This window comes from Uloborus diversus, chromosome 1 (genome assembly GCF_026930045.1).
Source record: "Uloborus diversus isolate 005 chromosome 1, Udiv.v.3.1, whole genome shotgun sequence".
Taxonomy (NCBI): Eukaryota; Metazoa; Arthropoda; class Arachnida; order Araneae; family Uloboridae; genus Uloborus; species Uloborus diversus.
In genome coordinates this window covers 150,381,771-150,406,559 of record NC_072731.1, presented here as the reverse complement: position 1 = coordinate 150,406,559, position 24,789 = coordinate 150,381,771, and the positions used below count along the sequence as shown (strand labels likewise).

The 24,789-nt window shown below is 32.7% G+C and overlaps 1 protein-coding gene across 1 annotated transcript in view; it reads left to right on the top strand.

Annotated features, from left to right (window-relative positions):
- Positions 1 to 13,973, top strand: part of LOC129232810 (methionine aminopeptidase 2-like) — a 44,686-nt gene extending 30,713 nt beyond the window's left edge. Inside the window, exons 9-12 of the mRNA XM_054866912.1 lie at positions 2,765 to 2,861; positions 2,944 to 3,047; positions 4,138 to 4,253; positions 11,400 to 13,973. Coding sequence (XP_054722887.1) covers positions 2,765 to 2,861; positions 2,944 to 3,047; positions 4,138 to 4,253; positions 11,400 to 11,652 — 570 coding nt within the window. The 3' untranslated portion in view covers positions 11,653 to 13,973. The remainder of the gene's footprint in view (positions 1 to 2,764; positions 2,862 to 2,943; positions 3,048 to 4,137; positions 4,254 to 11,399) is intronic.
- Positions 13,974 to 24,789: the final 10,816 nt, after the last annotated feature.

Genomic DNA, 24,789 nt, shown 5'->3' with positions numbered 1-24,789 from the left:
AAAGCAAACAATTGATATCTAATAACAATACTGATGCATATATTTCAGAGCAAAAAATGTATAGATTTATCATGAATTTTTACTGGGAATCTATTTATTGTGAGTTAACTTCTTTATTTTTCTTTTATCAACTTTTTCATTACTACTTCTCATTCTTTTTTTTTTTTAAAGCTATTCAACAGTGTGGTGTACCCATAAGGTATACTCGATACGCCATATACTCTCAAACATTTTTTAGACATATAGCGTATACCCTCAAGCTTCATAAATTTTCATATTAGGACATACTATGCATTTGATCACATACACAAACTGTGCGTAATGGATTACTGGGAGTAAACCCTCAGAAAAATTGATGGGAACATCACTGTACAACAGTATTTTATAAATCGTTGGCATTAAATTTCGCGAAATCAAGAAAATGTTTTGTGAGACCAAAGCTTGTAATGATCATTTACCCGATTTCTGATGCATGGCTCGCCAATATTTGTTAAAAGCTTTAATTAATTTTCATTTGATACGAATTCCTCCTAAAAATTTTCCACAACATTTTGAAATATATTTATACAAATAGAAGGTGCTTTAAAAGTTAAAACAGTTGGCTCTTTTAAATAGCTGCAGTCTCATGTTTCTATTAAACTGCACTCTTCAGATAATTTATGTAAAAAGTTCCTTGAAACATTAGTTACAAAAAAATAATCATTGCTTAAATTGGGGGCAAAAAAGCTTCATCACTAAAATCGAAAGTAATAAAAATATATAGCATGAAAAAACCATACATAAAAATGTGTGCCTTACAGTAATAGAATACAGTACCTTACAGTAATAGAAGCTGCTTTAAAATATAAAACAGTTGATCTTTTTAAAATGCCGCTATCTATTGTACCTACAAAACCGCACTCTTCAGACAATTCATGCTAAAAAGTTCCTTGAAACAATATTTACAAAATATAATTATTACCCAAAGTGGGGGCAAAAAACTTCGTCACTAAAATCGAAAGTAATGAAAATGTATAGCATGAAAAAACCACACATAAAAATTCGTACCTTACAAGGAAAAATCATTAAAAAATTATTTAACAAGTATTTATTTTTTATTATCGATTCTATTTTAAAAAAAAGCATCGATAATCAGACTTACCTTCTTAAAAACATGTTTTGATCAAAATATGTAGCTTCCAAACATATTCGGAAATGTTAAACATTCAATACGTTAAATTTTCACTACTAAAGCATCACAACGGCTTCTGCAGCGTTAAGCACAACAATACAAAGAAAGAAGAAAAACATCATTCCAAGTGTCCATTGAGAGACTGCTGATAACGTAAACTGAACATTCACACATACTTTTTGAATAATTATTACTTTGCTAACTAATACCAGAGTTGCTTTGCAACGATCAGCTACTACAAGAACACTGTTTGAACTAAAGGGAATTTACTGCTGATCGCCTCTGGGAGGTCACGTGACATTGATTGCGCAATACAGCACGTAGGCCTGATATATAGAAGGCTGTGATTCAAAAAGCGGGAATTGTCATAATGCAACGTACACACTATATCGTCACAATCCCGCGAAATCGATATAAGAAAATATTGGTGTTAAACAATAACTGCACATGATCGTTTTCGTCGTCGATACCAAGGTTGAAAATCTTCCCCGGATTCGCGATTTTCCTTTTGTATTTGTTCCATTTCCTGGCCAAGGGTTTTCAAGCAATTGATTCCCCTCCCCCTCCCCTCCGCCATGATTTTGCTGACTCATGTGTTCTTTCTAAGGTAAATAGAATAAAGGAACTTGGTTTCCTGGGTAGGGAGAGGGAAAGGCTTGAGAATGACGTAGCAATTGTCAGCCTTTACGCATTTTCAAAACCCGATTGCATCCACTTCCTCCATAACACTCACTCATTTCTGTCTACTATGCCATCCTACCACTCAGACCTTTACAACTTTTTGTAGAAATTACCATAAAGCTGTCTTGGAGAAGCTCCATGTAGGACACCCAGGAATTGTTAAAATGAAAGCCCTCGCAAGAAGTTACTGCTATTGGCAGGGTATAGATTCGAGCATCGAGTTCGAAGTAGTAATGCTTGATTTGGAAATCAGTACTGCTGTTTCACCCATTTGGAATGATTGGTAGTAAAAATTTATCTTAACCTCTCCAATTGAGGTACACCTTTGTGTACCAATTTTTAGGCAAATAATTGTGTTATTGATTGACAGACAGGGGTCACAATGAAAGTGGAAAGGGTTCGTTTTGGCACAAATCTCTGAAGAGATTAGTTACAAAACTAAACACCAGCTCACATGGGGATGCACGTGTATACCAAGTTTCTTTTAATCCCATGAGTTTGATCGCCTGTCAAGAAATCAGTCAAATACATGCTAAACACAAACAGACAGACAGGTTTCCAAAATGGTTAAGGTAGGTTCAGCGCACCTTAAACATTTTGTGTTTCAGTCAAAAACGAAAATGGGGTTCCTTTAAGTAAAAGTAAATGACTAAGGGTTTCATGAATCAAAAAGTTTGAGAACCTCTAGACTAGGGTGCCTTGTGAAAATTCTAATTCTTTAAAGAGTACGGCAAATGGGAAAAACTTGGGATACAGCGCTTTTCCTTCCCTCTACAGAATAGAGCTAGCTGTACTCTTTAATCATCAACTATGTATAAACTGATTTAACTGTCTAAATTTTTAGGTTTGATACATTGAGTTCTTTGAGTGTAATATGTATAAGCCTAAAAGATTCTTTTTTTGTTGCATTAGGAAGCTGGAATAGATGTTAGATTGTGTGACATTGGAGAAGCTATTCAAGAAGTTATGGAATCATATGAAGTAGAATTAAATGGCAAAACATACCCAGGTAAAATTTTTAGAAACAATATTTCGTTTAAACCATTATAATACCTGTTTTCGTGTTCTAATACCAAGTTTAATTTTTGCAGTTAAATCTATTCGAAATTTGAATGGTCATTTAATTGGACAGTATCGCATACATGCTGGTAAAACTGTGCCTATTGTGAAAGGTGGAGAAGCAACAAAAATGGAGGTATGTTCTGAAGGAAAAAACTTTTCTTCATAGAATCGTGTTAGCAGAGGTCACTTTTTTCAGTCTTGATCATTTTTTATCACTTTTTTTCAACATGTCGTTACTTGTACTTTTTTCAAATATTTTCTTTTGTACTCATAAAATGAATTATTGCAGAGATCATATCCTGGTGAATTCCTATTATTCTTTGAACAATTCTATGATAATTTGTATGACAAATTTGTTCTTTACTGTGCAAAATCTTTTTGCATCCTTTGCAAGAAACATTTTTCTCTCATTTTATCTCTTAAGTTTCTTTGCATGGGTCGTTCTGATAACTCATGAAAACTGGTTTCAAAGACTCATACTTTTCAAAAGAAGTGGGTCCATTTTTAAAGTCATGTGCTTCAAGTAATCCATATTATGAGTAACCTCCCCCCCCCCCCTAAATATGAAAAAATCTACCACTTTTAATTTTAAAAATTCTGGTCAGGGTTGGAAATTCCCCCTTACTTTCTGACTAGTTTGAACCCTGGTTGTATGGATTGCTGAATTTATTATATACATATATATATATATACAGTCTTACATAATATAGACGAATGCGCAAACAGTGTTTGCAGAAAATTTTTGGCTCTGCAGAAGTTTTTTCTTAACTGCTAATGTTATCAAAAAAAAAAAAAATTAAAAAGGGGGAATTAAAAAGGGAATTTTTAAAAAAATCTCAGTTTATTTCTGTTAAAGCCTTTCTCCAAAAGCCTTTTAAAGCACATGTATGAAAAAAATAGTTGTTTTGGCAGTTTTCTTCAGTTGGTGAAAAATAAGCACAAACTATATGTTATTGTAAAAAAAAATGATTTAGAGCACTTTTTTTTTTTTTTTTTGGCCTCTTTCATATTTGAATATGAATTTAATTCTTTATTCACAAGTGTAAGTTAGGCAAAATAATTATTTACAGAAAATTTTCCAGTTAGGATTTGTGTTCGCAGAAAGCTTTTCATTTTCTCTAAGTCTGTATATATATATATATATATATATATATATATATATATATATATATATATATATATATATATATATATATATATATATATAATTTTTTTTTTTTTAGGAAGGAGAGTTTTATGCAATTGAAACTTTTGGAAGCACTGGGAAGGGATATGTTCATGATGATATGGATGTATCTCATTATATGAAGAATTTTGATGCTGGTCATATCCCTCTTAGGTAAGATGTTTTTAGAACTTTTCCCCCCTCAATTTAATTCTAAGCATTTTCACAAACTATTGCTAAATTTATTGAATTTTACTTCAAATTATTTGAATGTTTATTTGCATTATTATGTGATTATTACTTACTAAAGTAAAACATCAGAGCAGGTCATATGGGGATCCTAGTTGATCAGGACATTACTCAATAAAAGGATCTTGGATTCATTGCTCAAGGCTATGAAGACTTACCCAATGCGTACAGAGTATGTGCTTGTTAAATAATTCTGTGTGCCCAGAAGTCCCGGGAGTCTGGCATTCAGTAGTTACCATAGATACAGGAGACTAGCAAAAATTTCCTCTTTCTCCCATTAGGGTTGGACAGGTTTTTCCCATGTTGCAAAAGCTGGTATTTACCATCCTGGGAATTAATTGTTACTACCAGGGAAAAACTAAAAAATATGACTGTAGTGATATAATCAAATGAAGGCTTATAAAGTCAAACCCCGCTATATCAAACCAAGGATGTAACGGTCTCCCGGTTTTAGCGAACCTTTTACCATATTACCCCACATTATCCGGCATGCCGGAAAAAAGCAAGGTTCACCAGAATGCAGGGAAACTCAAATTTTCCGGCATGCCGCAGAATTTGAGGTTTATTTTGCTACAAAACAAAAAGCAGTCTTGCATAATATAGACGAACGCACGAACAGTGTTCGCAGAAAAGTTTTGGCTCTACAGAATTTTTTTTTGAACTGCTAACATTGATTTAATTAAAAAAAAAGGGAAATTTTAAAATCCCTGTAAATTTCTGTTGAAGCCTTTTTTCGAAAACCTTTTAAAGCACATGTGTGGAAAAAATAATGGTTTCGGGAGTTTTCTTCTGTTGTTGAAAAAATAAGCATTAAATAAATGTTATTGCAAAAAAAAAAAAATTAAATTATTTAAAGCACTTTTTTTTGTCATTTTTATATTTGAATATATAATTAATTCTTTATTCAAGGGTGAACTAGGCAAAATAATTATTTGCTGAAAATTTTCCAGTTAGGATTTGTGTTCCCAGAAAGTTTTTCATTTTATCTAAGTCTGAACAAAAGTAAATTTCCCCATTTTGGGTGCCCTTCACTGAGAGTCTGAAAGATTCGGATCTAATGTTAACCTACGAGGAAAGTTGGAGCTTGTTTTACAAATTCCTGTGAAGTTTTCGGATCAAATTTTTTTTCTGAGTATTTTTCAAGACCATGTCTGTATATTTTAGTTTTTACTTTTTTGATGTGTACATTCTCCAATTTTTTAAAATTCGAGAAAAAAATGGATTTCTTCGAAAACGAGGTACTGTTGGACATTTCGCCCTGTAAAACATCTGGAACTCGTGCTATTGAAATTTTAAGAACGCCCTGACACGTAGAATATTTTCAGCTCTCTTTTGAGATCTTGTTTGAAATAATGCGACCATTTTTTAAACAAATATCGGGTTCTAACTATTGAAAAAAATTTCAAAATACGTTCACTTTTTGCATTCGCCCCACCTCCCATAGTAAACGCCCTTTTTTGAGGGGAGAGCGCTAATGGGGTGTAAGATTTATTACCCTCTCATTAGTTCCCCTCAATGACCTTCGCTGGACGTTCTCCTCTTTTTTTCCTAAGGCTTTCTTGAAGAATCAAGTGCTTTTGAAAGTGAATTCATGCAGATGCTTGCTATTAGCTGTTAAATTAGCAACATCTGCTTTTTTTTTCAAATTTGTGGTTTGAAAAGAAATAGATTGGAAAGGAATATTTCTGAGTCAAATTGTTTATTAACAATATAATGAACAATGTTACAATGCTGTCGAATGCGAAAAGTTGACATTTTTCCCTTCTAGTAGAAAAATATTTTTATATATGGATTAAATCGTATTCCAGATACTAGGTATTTTGCATCGTTTTACATGTGCTTTATGTTGCTACAAATGTACACACATAAAGTGCTTTCCACAGCTGAACAAACATTTTTGAAAATTATTTGTGTCTTTAAGAGCCGGACTCGTCAAATTTCTTTAGAAGGTAAGATACACATTGAACATGTAATTCATAATATACAGTAAAATTCATCGAATTTCAGAATCAGGACTAGAAATTTATTTGGTTGAAACAAGTATTTTGTTGCATTAGTATACGTTGTAATAGGATTTTACTGTATTTCTCTTTAGAAAACTTCCTAAGGAAGAAAATAATGCATAATTTGACCCCAAATAGAATCGTGAAACGTTGCTTATGGGGTCGCAATATTACTCCTTATTTTAAGACATGTACGATATTATACAGTTTTTAAAACATTACGTGAGAAACAAAATACATTTTATTCTGTGACTGAAGACACGATACTATAATTTTTCGGCAGAGAAGTGCGTAACTCAGAATTTAAAAAAAAAGTTTGTCTTGGTTTTTCTTTTCTTTTTTTTTTGAGCAATCACGATTGCTTATTGTTCTCATGTGACCGTTTTTGGTGTCCGTGCCTTTTTCAACCTGGACCAGGAACACCAGTACCACCGCCCACCGTCCTCTGCTGGCGGCGCGGCGCGGCTGCTCCGGTTTTGAGCTATCCGATCTCCTGGTTGGAGGCGTCCATGTCCTACACACATGCACGTTCACACACATACACTCACACACGCCTATGTGCATACACACAGGTCTACGCACACACACAACTATGCACAAGTAACCGCCCAGGAGGAGAGGCAGACTTGGGGGGGACAGGAGCCGTTTCTAGAAACAATAACTCCAATGAGTAGGGTCCTGTCTCAGTTCGTGATTGCGAAAAACATAATTTAGATTCAAAATTTCAGAATTCAAATTTTTTTTTTTTTTTTAATTGTGAAATACCTTTACTTGTACTTATAATTGCTTTCCTAAATGTAGGCTGTTCATTTTCATTTTTGTCGTAACTTTATGTATTTCCTGCAAATCTGTTCCTTGCCTTTCTTTATTTTTTATTATTGATTCATTAAATGCAAGATGCATGAAAATGAGGCAGAGCGATAAAAACTTTAAAATCTGGCAGAGCAAGGCGTTGAGATTTTTTTCACCTAAGTATTTCAAAAAAAAATTTTCAGGCAGATATATATCTAGGTAATATTTTCGTACCTCCTGAGAAAAAGGACAACCCTTATACTCACAAGACTTATTAGAAAATTTTAATAAAAACCCGATGTGTTGAAGCAGAAGCACTATATACACTATATGACCAAAAATATTGGGACACTTTCAAAAATTCACATTTTTAGGGATTTCTCAAGAAATAATAGACCAATTGCTCTATAATTTGTTTCGCATAAAATGTATACTCTAGTTGTCATTTTCCAATAAAAATTAAGTCTGCTATTCATTTAGGGACCAACAACAAATTGAGGAAATAAAAAAGGTTTTTTGATCATTTTTCATTGTAAATTGCTGGGAATAAGCTATAACTTTCCGAAATGAGTTAAAAATCTATCAAAAACTTATTTTTATATTTTTGTGAAAGTATCTCTTATACCCATGGAAATATAAGCATTTCTTTCAAAAATGCAAATTTTTTTTGAAGGTTTTCACCTCATATCACGCGGAGTATTTCGTCAAACGTTACTAAACTTTTAGAATATTTGACAGCATTTTAGAGAGACATAATAATAAAATTTGAAGTTAAAATATGGAAAAATTGATGAAATATGAACAATTAAAGCAATTAATTTTTCACTGCGCATGCACGGAAGCTAGCAATTTATAATGTTCATAATCCAAAGCTCAGATACTTCCTACAATCCATGAAAAAAATTCCACCGCAATTTCTTTAAATTTTAAAAAGTTATCAGCGATCTAATGAGCCGAATTTCTATAATTCTAGGATAGGCGACGAATGGTAAGGTATTGTTCGCAAACTGGCAACACTTTCCTGCCATCGTTACAGAGTGATTCATGATAAGAACGTATATTTTGTTGCTGGTCCCCTAAATGAATAGCATACTTAATTGTTATTGGATTTGACGTCTGGAGTATACTTTTCATGTGAAAAAAATTACAGAGCAGAGAGCAATTAATCTTTTATTTCTCAAGAAATCCGTAAAATTGTGAATTTTTGAAAGTGTCCTAATACTTTTGGTCATATAGTGTATGTAATACCTCATGTATTTTGCCGAATTTAGTAACTGGGAATTTGAGACTCTAAAAGTGCTAGGTTTAGCTTTATTCCAAAATTTCAGCGTAAGATAGTTTACAAACATTGAGAGTGGGGGAAAGGGTGATTTGTGCCTTTGAGCTTGGAGCAGGGTGAGCACCCCTGCATACAAACAAAGATCACAGAGAAATCTCTAATTTTTCAAATTCAGGAAATCCTTCTCCGTAGCCGTCCGCGACTTTGCCGTTGTTATGCTCAATTTGAAAGAACTTTCACCATAACAACCCCTTGAGAAATGCTATCGTAGCCTTCTCATCTGCATGTAGTAATTAGATAAATAAATAAATATTTTTTCAAAAAGAAAAAGATTCAAAGATAAAGATTGGGGGAATTTTCTGGTTACCAGTGGTGAGAAAAGGCAATTATAGTAGCCACATTTTTTGTAGTCGCCACTCCATTTGTAAAACAGGTAACTAATCAACAAAGTAGCATTTAATTTACCACTAAAATATAAATATTTTCAGTTCAAAGAAAGGTTAATGTAACTAATTAGTGGCATTAATGTTAATTGTACAATCAAGTTTTAACTATGCAAAGAGGATCTAGTTTCATTTTTAAGAAGAATGTTTTCTGGCAACTCGGATGGGGTTGGGGAGAGTGGCAAACAGGCAGCGGAAGCGAAACAATTTCGCCAACCAATAACTGGTATTTTTAGTCCCCACTTTTATTCGGCACTTGATTTTTCAAATATATTAAGTAGGATCATCTATTTTTAAAGAAAATTTTTTGGTTAGATTTTAGAGTTCATTTCGTTAAAATTCAGTGTGGTCATGCAGGCTATCTTTTTTTTTCCTTCCTTTTTTGAATTCATCAATTTTCAATAACGAACATTTTTCTAAAAATAAAACGAATTTATGAATTTATTTATTGCAAATATTCATTCATTCGTTATTTTTCCTAGATGAGATCTGAAACCGTATTAATGGGGGAAAAAATCTTCGTTTCAAAATTAATTTTAGTGCGAATACAAATAAATTAATATCACAAGTAGGATTGCAAAATGCGCGACCATGTAAAATGCCGCGCCTTTTACATTGAGTTATTTTTCTTTTACCTATGTAGTCAAGACTCAAGAGGGAAAGAACTAGAATTTCCTTGGAAGGGTCTGTAAAAAGCTGCGGTTTCATTTCGCCGACAGATATACCTCCCTTGACTTGCACAACAGGGGGAACATCCGGTCTGTCCCCCTGCAAAATGTGAGAAGTCACATGATCCACACTTTCATCGGTCACCGTTTGTTCTATTGGTTGTTGAAGTGTCAATCACTTCACTGATGAACGCTGCTTTCGTTTAAAGAAAAAGCCCATTTTCAAGCGAGATCGTTTTTCTTCCCCACTAAAGAGCAGCCTTCAGTTCCAATCAGAAAGAAAACCACTGTAAGGAAAAAAATAAATCCCAAAAGTAACCTTCTTTCAAAAAAAAAACTCTGTATTGCATATAATATGTGCTTGTTATTCATGGTAGGTCATTATTAATGGATTTAATTATATGCCAATAAAGTAATTAATTCAGAAGCAATCATCGTTCCTACTACTTGTTCATATTTTTTTTCATAAATTATTTTAGATTCCTATACTTAAGCATGGTTTATGGTCGGTAACTTACTGCTTAACTGTTTGCTTACTTAGTTTTAATTTAATTTTCATAAAATTATTCGTTATTAAACAATATTTTTCTTGTTAAAATAACAAATGACATTGTTAGTAAATATTTTTTCAAAATTAAACTGTTTCTTAATACTAATAAGATATGTAAAGAACTTATATTTACTTTTAAACTGAACATATGAGGCAGTGAGAAGTAAAGGGATGCAAGTGGACTATTTTAAGTTTCAAGTAAAACACATTTAAAGATCAGATCCTAGGTAGGGCTTTCATTGAATTTTTTTTTCTAAATCATGCTATACAGCAGCACCTACCAGGGCTATTAGTACAATCTCTTGCCCCAAAACAGAGGAGAGGTTCACCTACCATTTGTACTGGTTGTCTCCAAATTTTTAATTTTGTCACTTGCATCCCTTTGCTTCTCACTGCCTCATATATTTTTTATAGTATTATTTTTTTTTCCCTAACCTCAATTTTTCCGGCATGCCGGAAAGGACCAGGCAAGTATTATTGAAAATCTGGTGACCCCCGAATTTTGCGGCATGCGGGGTAATACAGTAAATGGTTTGATCTGAAATAGTATGTTGTTTTTACAATTTGAAACGCTTGCAACAATCTACAACTAGCTAATCCTCTATAGCGATCCAAAAATTTCTAAAATTTCAAGCTTTTTTAAAAGTTATCCGAGAGACGTTAATATTATCAATTGTTCTCTCTGCAAACACTACATACTTTGTCTTTTTCACCGAAATATTCCGACTCCAATCACCTTCCTCGCCTATTGTTCCTTTGATGGAACAGTTGATTGTCCAAATGGGAATAAACCACTGTTCAAGCTCACTTTTCAACTTGTTTTGGTCAAACGACTAAGTCATTCGTAAGTTTTCTGTTGATTTTCAAGCGTCCTCATACTTTCCGAAAATTTCATATTGTCTTCGGAAAAATTTACTTGAATTCACAAAATATTTTTGTTGGTGTACTTAACAAGTGTTATCGACACCAATCATTTAATACATTTCAATTCTAAAACTAATGCAGTTAAGGAAATGTCACTTACAATTTTAGATTTTAATACAAATGATTTTTAAGCAATTAAAAATAACTTAAAACATAAATAATACCTCAAATTATCAGATACGATTTTTGAGACTCTATTGTAATCAATAGTTTTATAACTTTTCACATTTCATTTAAAATTCTCAATTATTCTCAATTACAAAATGATTTCAATGAACTCTAAGTCTTTATACATTTTAAATCACTGACGTATAATTAAAGTCAAACATTTGAAGCATTTATGGAAAAGATTTAACATTTTGGAATAAATATGTTTGTAACCATATTTTCTTTTTTCCCCCTTTTGTTCCAGGCTAGCACGTTCCAAGCAGTTATTGAATGTGATCAATCAAAATTTTGGAACTCTTGCATTCTGCAGGCGTTGGTTGGACCGTTTAGGGCAAACAAAATATCTGTTGGCTCTTAAGGACTTATGTGACAAGAATATTGTTGATCCATATCCACCTCTTAGTGACATAAAAGGTTCTTATACTGCCCAATTTGAACACACTATTTTACTGCGCCCTACTTGTAAAGAAATTGTTAGCAGAGGAGAAGATTATTAACAGATAGTACATAAAAAATATTGATGAATTGAACTTTTATGAAATAATCTTTGAATGTTTTCATTTTCTTTTGTTGATGAGCTTTCATTTTAAAACTGTTTGCTGTTTCAATAAAATGAAATTTTTATAATTGTGATTTTGATTGATATGGCCAAATGATCTTAGGATTTATTTGTTTTTTAATTGCTCAAACTAGACATATTTATTTTTGAACTGTTGAAGAATAATAATTTTTTGCAAGTTTAGGCTATGTGAAAAATTTTGAATAGCATTTTTGTTTGAAATTCGGTTAAAATTGGTACTAGTTATAATCACTGGGCTCAAAGAGTTAGAAACTATTACTAAAGAGTTTACTGTTAAGAAATTGAATTTTTTAAATTGTGAATATTAAAATGTGCTATAAATGTGTACTTGGATTCTTCATTTATTTGAATAATCCTGTACTATTTTTTAAAATACTCTGTAAAACTGCTTCATTAATTTTACTGACTTTTTTAGTAAGCATTTTCATTTACTACTCTATTCAGTTTTTGCATAAAATGTTATGTGTTTTTTTCTTTTCCTCCTATGTCATAAGGCTGTGGCATTATCCATCATAAGCCTCCTAGCAGCCCAATATGGTTAAGCCTTTGTTTTGGCTGCACAGGCAAACCTCGTTACTCATTTAGCACAACCCAGGAGGTGCTTGTAGCTTAAAGGATGCTACGAATGCGAGTAACACTACCCCAAAAAAAATTTATAGTGCCTGTCATCATATTAAATGTGTTTTCTGTCTGAAAAAGAAACCACTGGAAAATGCCTGGTGACCCAGAATAAGGATCATTCATATTTTAAAAAAATTGTTTCATTTTCCTTTTTGATCTGTATAATTTTTAATTTAACTGAATTGTCTTGGGTTTTTTTACATATTTTTTACAGCTTTTTTTTACTATTAATAATGTCATCACATTACAAATATGTTTTCACTAGGTGATTATTAAAAAACCATGAGTTTAGAAAGCTCTGAAGAGCAACTGTATTCAAAGCAAAACATTTATTATTATTATTGTATAAAGCTATTTAATTGGCAAACTTATGAACTGTATGGGCATTTAATATCAAAAAAAAAAAAAAAATATGATAATAATAATAATAGCAAATATTACAAATGTGTTTTCAATGTCTTTTAAATGCCTCTAATATCTTGAAGCTCTTATTAAAAATTGTGTCCATTAAAATCTTGAAAAATTTAAATGTTGAAAGCCACTGAAATTTATTTACAGCCCACCCCCACGAAAAAATGCTTATAAAGAAACAAATAAAAAGAAACTTGACCTGTTTTTATTTTAAATTATCTTTAAAATGTTGTTTTAGATTTCTTCCTATTGTGTTCCAAGAAAAATGCACAACTTCTATGGGCCATTTAAAACACATACATTTTTACTTCTCAGTATGTATCAAGTAGCATTGATTGAAATGTTATCAGAATACTTTAGCATAGCTTTGCGTTTAAAATTGTCATATAATGCTCAAAATATTGTGGATGAAATTAAAGCATTACAATTCTGGTCTTTTAATGTATAATAAAATACAAGTATTTAAGCCACATGATCTGGAGACAAAATCAATCGTATGAAATTATCTTTATTGATGTAGCTAGGGAAATAACAAAGTACTTAAATTTAAGGACCTTGTCCAACATTTAGTTGTATTTGTAAGTTTCTAAAGTTGAAATTAAAATTGGTTTGATCAATTACTTCATTTCTTGAAATTGTGCAAAACATATTGTTGTCTTAGAGCAACTGTAAGACATCTAAGCCTGAAAATAACAGTAAGGTGTCCTACCGTTGCTCTGAGGATCTGATAAATATATTTTACATATTAAATTACAAATGCAAATTTATTATAAAGCATGCAGTTGTATGAATTCTTGGATATGAAAAAAGATGAAACTAACTAAAAAATAATAATAATAAAATATTCCTGATCTTTAAGTATAGCAGCAAATTTCAAGTGTTGCTAGTATTGTATAAAAATTTTGAAGTAAAATTTACTACTCAATTTTAACACTTAACTAATTATTAGTATTAAGCTAAATTCCAGTTTCTTGTTCGATTGTAACTTTTTAAATTTTAATAATTAAGGCCAAACATAAATTTTATTTATCTTTGGTCTAATGTGAGTAAATACTGTGCAAAAGCTATTTTTCTAAATATGATGAGAGAGCAAATTTCTCTTGAACTACTGGAAATGTACTTTATGAAGAATATTTGTACCCATTGTTTCTTTATTGAATGTACAAAATCTATCTTTTGCCATATTAAAAGAAAATCATGTACCCATGTGCTGTGTGTTCTTTCCATTATGCTTTAAAATCTGCTATACTGGCCTTAATTTTGTTAGATTAGTTTAGATGAATCACAATTGCATTCCATTTTGATGGTAGGTATGTAGGATTTTCAATCCCAAGTTCCACAAGACTCTGCATGATATTTAGCCAAATTGATCTCATGGGATTAGAGCATAATCCTGCAAGATTTTCGAAATCTATTTCCAACTTCTGGTGCTCTTGGAAAGGATATTTTTAAGAGCATCTAAAGCAGAGATTGCCAACCTATTTAGCAGCTGGGCCAAATTTCAGAAATGATATTTTCTGTCGGCCACAGGTAATATTTTCTTGTTAAAAAACTCAGATGGGCAAGCTTGCTACTTTGACCGTATCGCCAAAGAATATAGATAATAGAAGAAGAACCACCACTCTGCAAACAGTCTTTAAGTTCCCCTGAGAAAGCAAATATACCGACGGAAACATGATTTGACACAAAAGCCAACATTTAGGAACATATGACATGCACTTGTCGCCAATGTTGAACTGGCTTGGTGGAGTGGTTGCCATTTCCTCCGACTCCTAAAGAGTTGCGGTATGAGACACAATGGGTGGTCATTTCAGGTACTGGAGATAGGACGAAAGCCTTTTGTATCTGAAGATTTGAAGATAATTGTAAAATAAGTTCCAGATGTTCAATCTTTCTCTTCTCTTTTACTAATGTACTGTAAGTGACTTTATTTGCTACTGTTGAAAAACTCCAACTGATACATCCACTTATCAGTATAAATTCGCGTATTTTCCCCCTTTCATATATCCTTTTCAGTTTAAAAATAAAAATATATATTGAGGGAGGAAGCATTATTGTTCATTTTGACTTTTGCTGATTTATATCATTGAAGTTGTGAAAACCGAATAGTTTTTTTTTTCCATCAAGGTAGAAGTAATGAACAAACTGTGTGTGTGATTTGGCTAAACCACATTGATTCTAATCTAAGATGCTTTGTGGGTGCTTGTGTTAGATATGTTTGGGGCTCTGAATCAAAATACGAAATTAATTTTTCTCTAGCAGCTCTACAAATATGCAGTTTTAACTCAATTTTATGCAGTTTTAAATCAAAGTATAGGCTTCTGAAACAAGGATTGCTTCCAGCACATTTGCTCTATAGTCAGTCTGCAGTCCAGTTAGGAAAATTCACAACATGGAGTATATACAGGGCCGTCGATAGGATTTAGGGGCCCCTATGCAACTTTCTTCAGGGCCTGTAACTTTTTACTTTAATCTCCTTTTTCTTCGCCCTGCTTTTACATCAATATCCTAAATATTGTAGGTGGATCTAATAAGGAATGCGCCAATTAAGTAAATTATCCGATTACTGATTAATCGGCTCTGGCCGACTAATAATCATGATTGTTTTTAATGCTACCAATTCCTTGTTCTTTTTTTTTTTCTTTTTTGACTTAAAAAGTAGTTAACAGTTTATTTCTGAGAGACAATTTTTCTCCTCTTTAATAATTTCAAAACTTCATTCAATTTCTTTCAGCCAATTTTCACATTAATGTTAATAAAATCACATAACGTTAATATGAAAATTTAAAAATATTAGGGGCAGCCTGTGACCAGCAGAAACATTTGGGAGCATTTTTTAATTTAAATTTATTTTTAATCATATGTAGCCATTTAATCCAAGTTTTTCACTCATATAAAAATATATAATTTTTATATTTTATATATATATTATAAAAAATATATGTGTAAAATATAATCCCCTATTCTAAAGGGGAAAAGTATTGACTCATGAAACATGAAGCAACATTGTATATATGTGAATATTTATTCAAAAAGTAATAATTAAATTTAAAAAATATCACTTAAACCATCGGTTTGTAAAAAACATTAAAATAGTAAAGTCTTCCTATTTTTTTTTACATCAATTTTTTTTTCTTTTGAATCAACAATTAATTTAAATAATAAGTTGTATGATGTAATAATTAGTATAGTTATATATATTAGTATATATATATATATTGCAAGCAAGGGCGCCCTTATAGGGGGCTCAAGCCCCCCCCCCCCCCCCGCCTTAGAAATTAGAACCTTCTTGCTGTAAAACCTATGTATAACGATACAGTCTATAACAATAAACCTGTCGATAATGATATTTTCCTTGGTCCCAGAAAAATCAGCATGAATAATCGAACTGTCTATAACAATATATTTTTAGGTGCCAACAGTATCGTTGTAGACAGGTTTAACTTTGCAAAAATGTAAAAACATTTCTTCTCCAGCCATTAATGAATAAGTCATTAAAATTGTCAAGTTTTACTAACTCTAATCTGTATTGAAATTTGTTTCTATGGGGAAAATATCCTGCTGAACCATGGGGAAAATGTCTGAGTCCCCCCCCCCCTTAAAATTTTGAATATGGGCGGCCATGGTTACAAGAAGTAAAATAACTGAAAAAATAATCAAGTTGTGTCGCCAAAAGCTGGGTTTAGGGTGTCGACGTAAACTTTAGAAAATAATCCTGATTTTTATTAACAAATAAAACAAAGGAGTTAAGGGCAGAAGCGGATCCAGATTATGGATTTGGGAGGGTAACTTTTTTAGCAGTTTATGTTTTATGGGGGAGGGGGGTTATATGAAATTCCTCATTAAAAAACTAATCGTAAAAATTGAGTTTTACAACTTAATTTCTACATCTTAACGGTTCTTATTAAAAAATTTTTGCTTTATAAATTTTGCAAGTATAATTTTCAAAAAATAATTTTAAAAAACGTTATTTTCATTGTTATATTTATATTTTTTTTAATCATTTTCGCCAACTGATAAGGGGGGTTCATTTTTAAATTATAGCCCTAAGAAGGCAGTTTTCGGCTGCCTCTGATGATGTTACGGGAGAAAAGGTTCGAGCGGCTTTCTACGGAAATTTTTAGAAATTGAAGTTTTAAAAACGCGATTGTGGGCGATATTTGTTGACGGTAAGGTAAGAGACTAGACTTTTGGGAGCTGCCCCAGATCTTTTTTTTTTTTTTTTTTTTTTTTTTTTGTAGAATATAGATCTAAATCGATCAGCTCTCCGTCTATTCTTTTAAAATTGAAGTTCCTAAAACGCAGGTACAGACTAACTTTGATGATGTTACAAGCAGTGGGGTTCTGGGGCTCTAGCCAAAAAATGTTTCGAAATTGAAGTCCTAGGAAACGAAGTTTTTAAGCGATATTCAATGACTAAGGATTTAAATGCTCTCCCCCTTAAAATTTTTCGAAATTAATTTTTTCATTTTTAGATTTCCTATGAGAGCATTCGGGCCCTTAGCAAGAAGTTTTTCGTAATTGATGTCTTAAAAACGTGATTGTAACCATATTTGGTAACGTTAGGGTTTCTGCAATTTTTCAAATTTGAAGCTTCAAAAAAGCAATATTAAACGATTCTCGATGTTTTTAGAATGCGAGGTGTTAGCAGGGCCGATCCTAGCAGGTTTGCAGGGTGTGCACCGCACAAGGGCGGCCGCGGGCCGCATCATATAGTTCTTATAATCAAGAAAAATTCCTCACAAGATAACTTATACTAAGTCGAATAAATATGCTGAATTTTAAATGTTCAATTATCAAAGTAAGTGTCGATTTCCCAACAGCATAGCATAGTTTAAGAAAAATAGAATGTTAGGGAACATTTTGTTGGTTTATTAATATCTACTCTTTACACACATGCTTCATTTGGTTGCGAAATTTGTGACAGAACCGGTAATCAGGCATGGATACAGGGGAGGAGTCATGAGGGAAATGGTCCCCCTCCTGAAGCATGAAAGGGTGCCTTCTAAAAGGAGCACCGAGGGCGGCCACTAATGTTTACACCCCCAAACTTTTATAGACCTAAACAATGAAGACATATTTTTTTTTTTTAAAAAAAAGAAGCTATACTGATTAGATACTCTCGCAAGCATTTCAAACAACAAATTCTGTGTTCAACAATCGTGGATGCGTGGAGAGAAAGTGGAAAATTGCGACTCCCTTGAGATTCAAACATATTTGAATGACGAATTAAAATTTTGTCATTTTCCCCCTTTACGGCAATTTTTTTTAATTAAGATCTCGAATGAACTGCCCGGTTTCTGTTCAGGTAGGAGGACAAGGCTCTTGCACCGGGAAGCAAATTTTTAATAATTTTTTACTAAAAAATTATTAAAATTAAAAAAAAAAAACATTTTGTTCCTTTATGCTAAAAATCTGTGATTTCTGGAAGTCAGCAAACCTTAGGGTCCCGGTTTTACCCCCACTTTCCCCTAATTTGTTTTCTGAACAGTTGTAGGATCACTTAAGTTTTTTTTTTTGGAGGGGAGAGGAGAACATTCCCCAGTTCCCCTCCTTGGATCCGCTTTTGCAATTCTCTCTTCGCTTTTCCTTGCGTTTTTCTTCAAGTTCAAGTCGTGTAAAACAGAAGAATTTTGCTGTACTCTGTTGCGAAAATATTTAGGTACACATGAAATTTTGGGGGGGAAGGAAACAATCCCCCAGCTCCTCCAGCAGTTCTATGAAACAATATCTTCCTGCTCTCTGTTCTAAAACCTTTTAGGTACACATGATATGTTGGGGGGAGGGGAACATTCCTCCAGTTAGTTTTCGTGGATCCACTTCTGCTATTTTCTAATCGCTTTTCCTGATCTTTTCTTCAAGTTCTATAAAATAGAAGAATTTTCCTGCATTCTGTTGTGAAATCTTTTAATTATGTATGGGATTTGGGGGGGGGGGGGATTCCCTCAATTCAACTCCGTGGATCTGCTTTTACTTTTGTAATTGCTTTTCCTGATGCCTTAGTTCATGTTCTAAAAAACGGGAAAAAAAATTCTGTACTCCTGTTTTCTGAACTGTTTTAGGTACCTTGGGATTTTTGGGATATTTTTTTTTTGGGGGGGGGGACATTCCCACAGTTCTCCTATTTGAACCTGCTATTGCAATTCTCTCCTCGCTTTTCCTAGCGCCTTTCTTGAAGTTCAAGTTTTAAAAGTTTTAAAAAACGGAAGAATTGTGCTGTATACTGTTCTGAAAATTTTTAGGTACACTTGGGATTTTAGGGGGGGGGGGACGTTCCCCCAGTTCCCCTCCCGTGGATCCACGCCTAGTTAATGTGGGTTCCAGTGGGATCATATACACATTTTTTTAAATTTCTGTTACATTTCTGACCTTAAAAGACAAATAGAAATAACATTAATAACATAAAAATGAAAAGTAGCAAGGCATGTTATATGAAAAGTGTAGAGAAAGGGGGGGGGGGCGGTAGGGGGATAAACAGTTTTCACATTCCAATATAAATCTCCTGAAATTAGATTATTCTTTGTAGTGTTATATGAATTTCAGCTGTGAGAATTGTTTTTTAATATTTCATTCAGTTTTACGCACTTTCTAAACTTTGTTTTTGCTCTGTACACTTTCATACTGCAGCTATAAAATAATGTTTGCAGCAAATTAAGTTGAATTATTGTTCATAAATGTATTCATCACAGTTTCTTGTTGAAGGTATGCTTAAACAAAATTATCTTGAAAAGTATTTTTTTCCTCTGATTGATCGACAAAATTTGGTCGATTATAGCTAATCGGCAAGGTGACCGATTAATTGGCAGTGCCGATTATTCGGTGCATACCTTGGTCTAAGAAAAAGGTTTTATTTTAACTGATTTTTTTTTCTCAATTGAAATTAATTTTCTGTGCTTCTTCTTAATCCAAACTTTGTAACATTATTGAAAAGAGATTCTTGTATACAGGTCCGGGTTTCGACTTAATGGGGCTCTAAGCTATTTTAAGTATGGGGGACCCTTTTTGTAGCTCGGGCAACATTATGATAACTAGAAGGTCACCCGTCATGGTATGACGGGTGAAAATTTGCTTCTATGTACATTTGAACGCAGCGATTGCCTGTTTGGTGATATTTTGGTAGTTTAAGTTAAATTTGGCAGTTTAACCCTAATTTCAGTGGATTAAACATTTCCAGTAGATAGAGGTCATTATTGACCAATTTTTACGTTTCTTTATTCTCCTAAAATGAATCTTACCAGTAAAACAGTTAATCACCGGATTGAGTTCAGCCTTGTCACCATAGGCGGCTCGTACGAGGGGGCAAGGGGGGCAATTGCCCTCTCACTTTCAACAGTAAAGGGACTTTGCCCCTTCACTTTTCTAAGTTCAAAACTAAGGGTCAAATGGAAAATGATTGATGATCTACACACGTGTTTAAAGAAAGAACCGACTTAATAAGTGCCTTTTTTATGCTTTTTTCATGTTATTATTCCGTAAAAATTAAAGTGGAACTTTGATTTTGGTAGGAAAAAAATTTCTGTGGCCACCCGCTTTTTGAGTCCGTTTCTCGAATTTTTGGAAGAGGGGTCAATTCGTCAATAATGACGTAAAAATTCAATTGACCTCTTTTTGAAGAAAAAATTTAGCTTTCAGGGTGTGTCGGCCACCAAACCTGCACCCTCACACCACATACCTGCTTTGACCCCCCACTTTTTTGGGGCACCAGCCGCCTATGCTTGTCACGATAAAGCACTTCCCTGCATGTTAAATATTACCAAAACATATTATCATACCGTGGCGCGAGTTTCATTGTTGAAACACGCGGATTACTTCCTCGTCGGCTATTTTTTATATGAAAATAGCAAAACAGGCCATTATTTAAGTTTTCCCCCAAGTACGCGTCTTTTCCTCTGGCACATATAGCGATATGGCAATTTTCAATGTATGTGTATTTAAAAATTGTTTTTCTCATTGTCTTTTTCTTTCTTTTTTTTACCTTGGACAAGGAGGGTTTTCAAAAGAGTTATACCGGAACCTCTTTTGAGTTGAGAGTAGAATATCTCAAATTTTAAGAGGTCCGGAAATTTTTTTGAAAAATGTTTTAAAAAATTCTGCATTTTGAGGCCTTATAAGGGGTAATTCAAACTACAGAAACATCAGCAAAAAAAAATTTAAAAAATTAAACTTATTCTCTCTTGCAAATTAAGGCAATACAAAAGAAAAATTGTCCTTGATTCAACAAACTGTTGATATTTATCGACAGAGAGGAAGAGCGAGAGAGGAGAAATGGGATTGACACACAGTCTATCACTTGCTCACGTCGACTTTCGGTTATATATTTTATTTTCCGACCCGTTAGTTTTGATTATCCCTTCAACGAAACGACAAATGCAACGCTGAATCAATAGAAAACTTATCTAGATTAAACAATGCATAAAATTCTGTGAAAGAAATGGTGGAAATGTTTAGAAAATATGTATTAATGTGAAAGAAATACTGTAACCATCCAGATAGTTTACCAAAAGTTATAGCTTGTTTAGCTGATAGGTAAGTTCAGCACTGATTCTAATTAATACAGAGACACAGGGAGAAAGGGCATCCCCCCCTAAAAAAACAATGGCCCTGAACCACTTAGGTGGGCACCCCTGAGTGACATAACAGTGCCCCTTTTAATCATTTGATGGGGAGTGCTTCGTCAAAAATGTTTCTCCAAATTAGGCAACAGTTTTTACTCTAGAAACAACACTAAAATTAGTTTCATTTTGTATCACTGAACTTAAAGCTCAAATCAGTGCATATTTTAAAACATTTCATCAAACTGAGCCATTTGCTTATGTTTTAAGTTTCAAACGCTAAAAATGCAAGCACTTTTATTATACTTGGCCTGTTTGTCACGGAGAAATCTGAGGCCTGATTATGCTTATATCTCTGCAACTAGATTTAGAGACTTCGGAATTTCACTAAATTATTTGCTTAATCTTAAGGTACAACATAGCGCTGAAAAAATAAATAAAATAATTATTTCAGTTAGGATGGAAAACAGCAAATTTCATGTAATTTCCGTATTAAATGTTTAAATATAAAACCCATTGTTACAAATTTTATTGCCTTGCAACAGTGATATTAAAAGCAATCATGATGAAAAATTTGAATCAAGGCTTCTCTGAAGCAAGCATGCAATTAGCAAGCATAAATCCTAGAGAGGAACAAGGATTAAATTTTAGTGCCAACTGCTTAAAGTTTTAGACACGTATATGGGTTTTTTCCCTTTTAGTACCGAGCATTTATATGAAAAAAAAAAACGAGCTGATGTGTGCATCACATGACTTCCTTTAACTCCAATTTAATGTTATTTTCTCATTATTGGCAGTTTAATGTGATTCAATAGTTTCCTCTAAATATCACCAACAGTGGCCAAATTGAAACAAGATTTAAAAAAAAAAAAATCGCCAAATTTGTCACCAAGTTGGCGAAAAAAACTTGTCGACCAAAAGACTGGCGACATATCACCAAGTGTCCACCAAATTATAACACCGCTTGAGTTTACATCGAAATTAACAATGATTTTCCCCCCAAAAAGGGGTAAAAGACCCCCTTTGGAGCATCCAAATGCAACCAAAAAGGAAGGTGCACAACTAGACCCCACTAGAAGTCTAAGTACCAAATTTCAACTTTCTAGGACATTCCGTTTTTGAGTTATGCGACATACATACATACATACGCACATACATACGTACATACAGACGTTACGAGAAAACTCGTTGTAATTAACTCGGGGATCGTCAAAATGAATATTTTGGGTGTCTGTACGTTCCTAAGGCATACGGTCGGGTCGAAAAATAAACTCACCATTCCTTCGGGGGTAAGCAAAATGGAAATTAAGGCCGATTTTTGAGTGAAATTTTTTTCGCGAATACAAGACTTTCTTTTTTGTAAAAGGAAGTAAAAAGGTTAATTTTCTTGAGGATAAAATTATTCTATTTCTGAAATACTTTTACCCTAAAAAGAATAAAATAACAGATTTTTTTTTTAAAAATACGAAGCACTTTTCATGATGCACTCAAAAGAACAAAATAATTTTTCTGGGTCAGAAAGGAGTTTAAGAATTCCTGTGTTAAGAATTCAGCACTTAACTATATATATATATATATATATATATATATATATATATATATATATATATATATATATATATATATATATATATATATATATATATATATATATATATATATATATATATATATATATATATATATATATATGTGTGTGTGTGTGTGTGTGTGTGTGTGTGTGTAATTTTTTTTAGTATTAAAAAAAATAAGAGGGAGATGAATCTTGCATCCTTATTGGGTGCCCCAATTCCGATACTTTGTGTCAAACAAAACAAAAGCAAAGAAATTGTTTTTATTATTTTTTTAATGTTATAGAAAATTTCACTTTTTTTTCTTTTCCCTCCATTTAATTTAAAGTGAAATTTTCTAGCAACGGTCTTGTCAAAACCAGTCTATCCAAATCAGGGGGAAGTCAAATATCTGATGAGCGTGTTCCGTTCATTTCAGTGTGACTGCTTAATTTAGAGGCTAACACACATCTACAAAAGTTGCCATCCCTGAAAGCTAATAGATACTTTCATTTCCGCCTGTAGACTGAATGTTTGACTTTCAATCTTATCGGTGGTCAGACTATAAAGACTTTTTTTACTAACTTGGTTTGCACTAAAAGTATGAAATAAAATAAAAAAAGACTTCTTGAATTATGACCCGCAAAAAATGTAATTGCTTTTCATATCGTCATATTTATATGTTGCTTTTTATGTATTTACATTTATGCTAATTCTAAAGCAATTAATAAAACTTGAATTAAAAAAAAAGTTAAGGAAGAAATATAGGCGGTAGAAAGTTATTCGTTCAAATGCATACCATCTGTTCTCCTCTAAAGTCTTTATTTTTAATTTTATTAGCTGCTTTAGAATTTACATAAATATCTATTTGAGAGAACAACAGCAATTTTCGAGTATTATAAACAGAAATCTTTTTTATTTTCTACTTTTTAATTCGAACCAAGCTAATAGAAATAATCTAGATTCATTTCGTTTTTAAACATTTTATTCATGTAATGCTATGCAGTTTTTCTTTTGAATTAAAATAAAATTACCTTCAGAAGGGTCCGATGGGACTAATGCTGCTTTGCAGACTGTACTTCGTTTTCTTCAGACGACGTTAACTTTTAGAGCAATCCTTTTCGTCATTTTAATTTTTTTCTTTGGGTTTAAAAAAGCTTGTTATCGGTTTTGCTCGCTTCATTATGCAACAACTTTCACTTAGAATGTACTATTTTAAACAGATTGTACCTTTCCAAAAGAATACGCAGTAAATATTGGCTGAAAAATCAATGTGATTGCAATGCATACTCTGGTTAGCAAAGGTCGTTTTGACTATGACCTATGACACACACAAGGCCAGACCAACAAAAAACTCTATCGTCTCGAATTCCGGTTATGCCATCATTTTCGGATTCGAAGCCCAATGATCTTTAAAGCAGCAAACAAAAACATTTTCTTCAACTCAGAAACAGAGGAATTGTCTTCAAGAGCTGATGAAGCAGTGGAAAAAAGGGAGAAATGCGTTCCACAAATAGGCTTTCCAGGAAGATTAACCAAAGGACAGTCGTTTCGCGCACTTTCTTGGAAGAAGAGTAAAGGGGTGAAATTCACAGGTTTGACATGTAAAATGAACATTTCCAAGTTCATGGTCATGCAAGTTAAAAGCCATTTCGCTCTGTTATCTGGATTAGTACTGTTCTTTGATTGCTCTCTTTCTTAAAATTATGGTTCCTTAGAAAACCGAAATGATTGGAGTGAAAAGAAAGTATAAGTTTTTTTTCAAGTGATGAAAAAACGGAAATCCTAGAATACTGGCCAAGTTAGATTTGCAGCAATTGCTAATCTCAAGAGGATAAATAATGAATCCAAAAAAAAGGGACCAAAAAGGAATAAAAGACTTTTTCTTGAAAAAGATATGCTTAAAGTTTCTTTTACTGT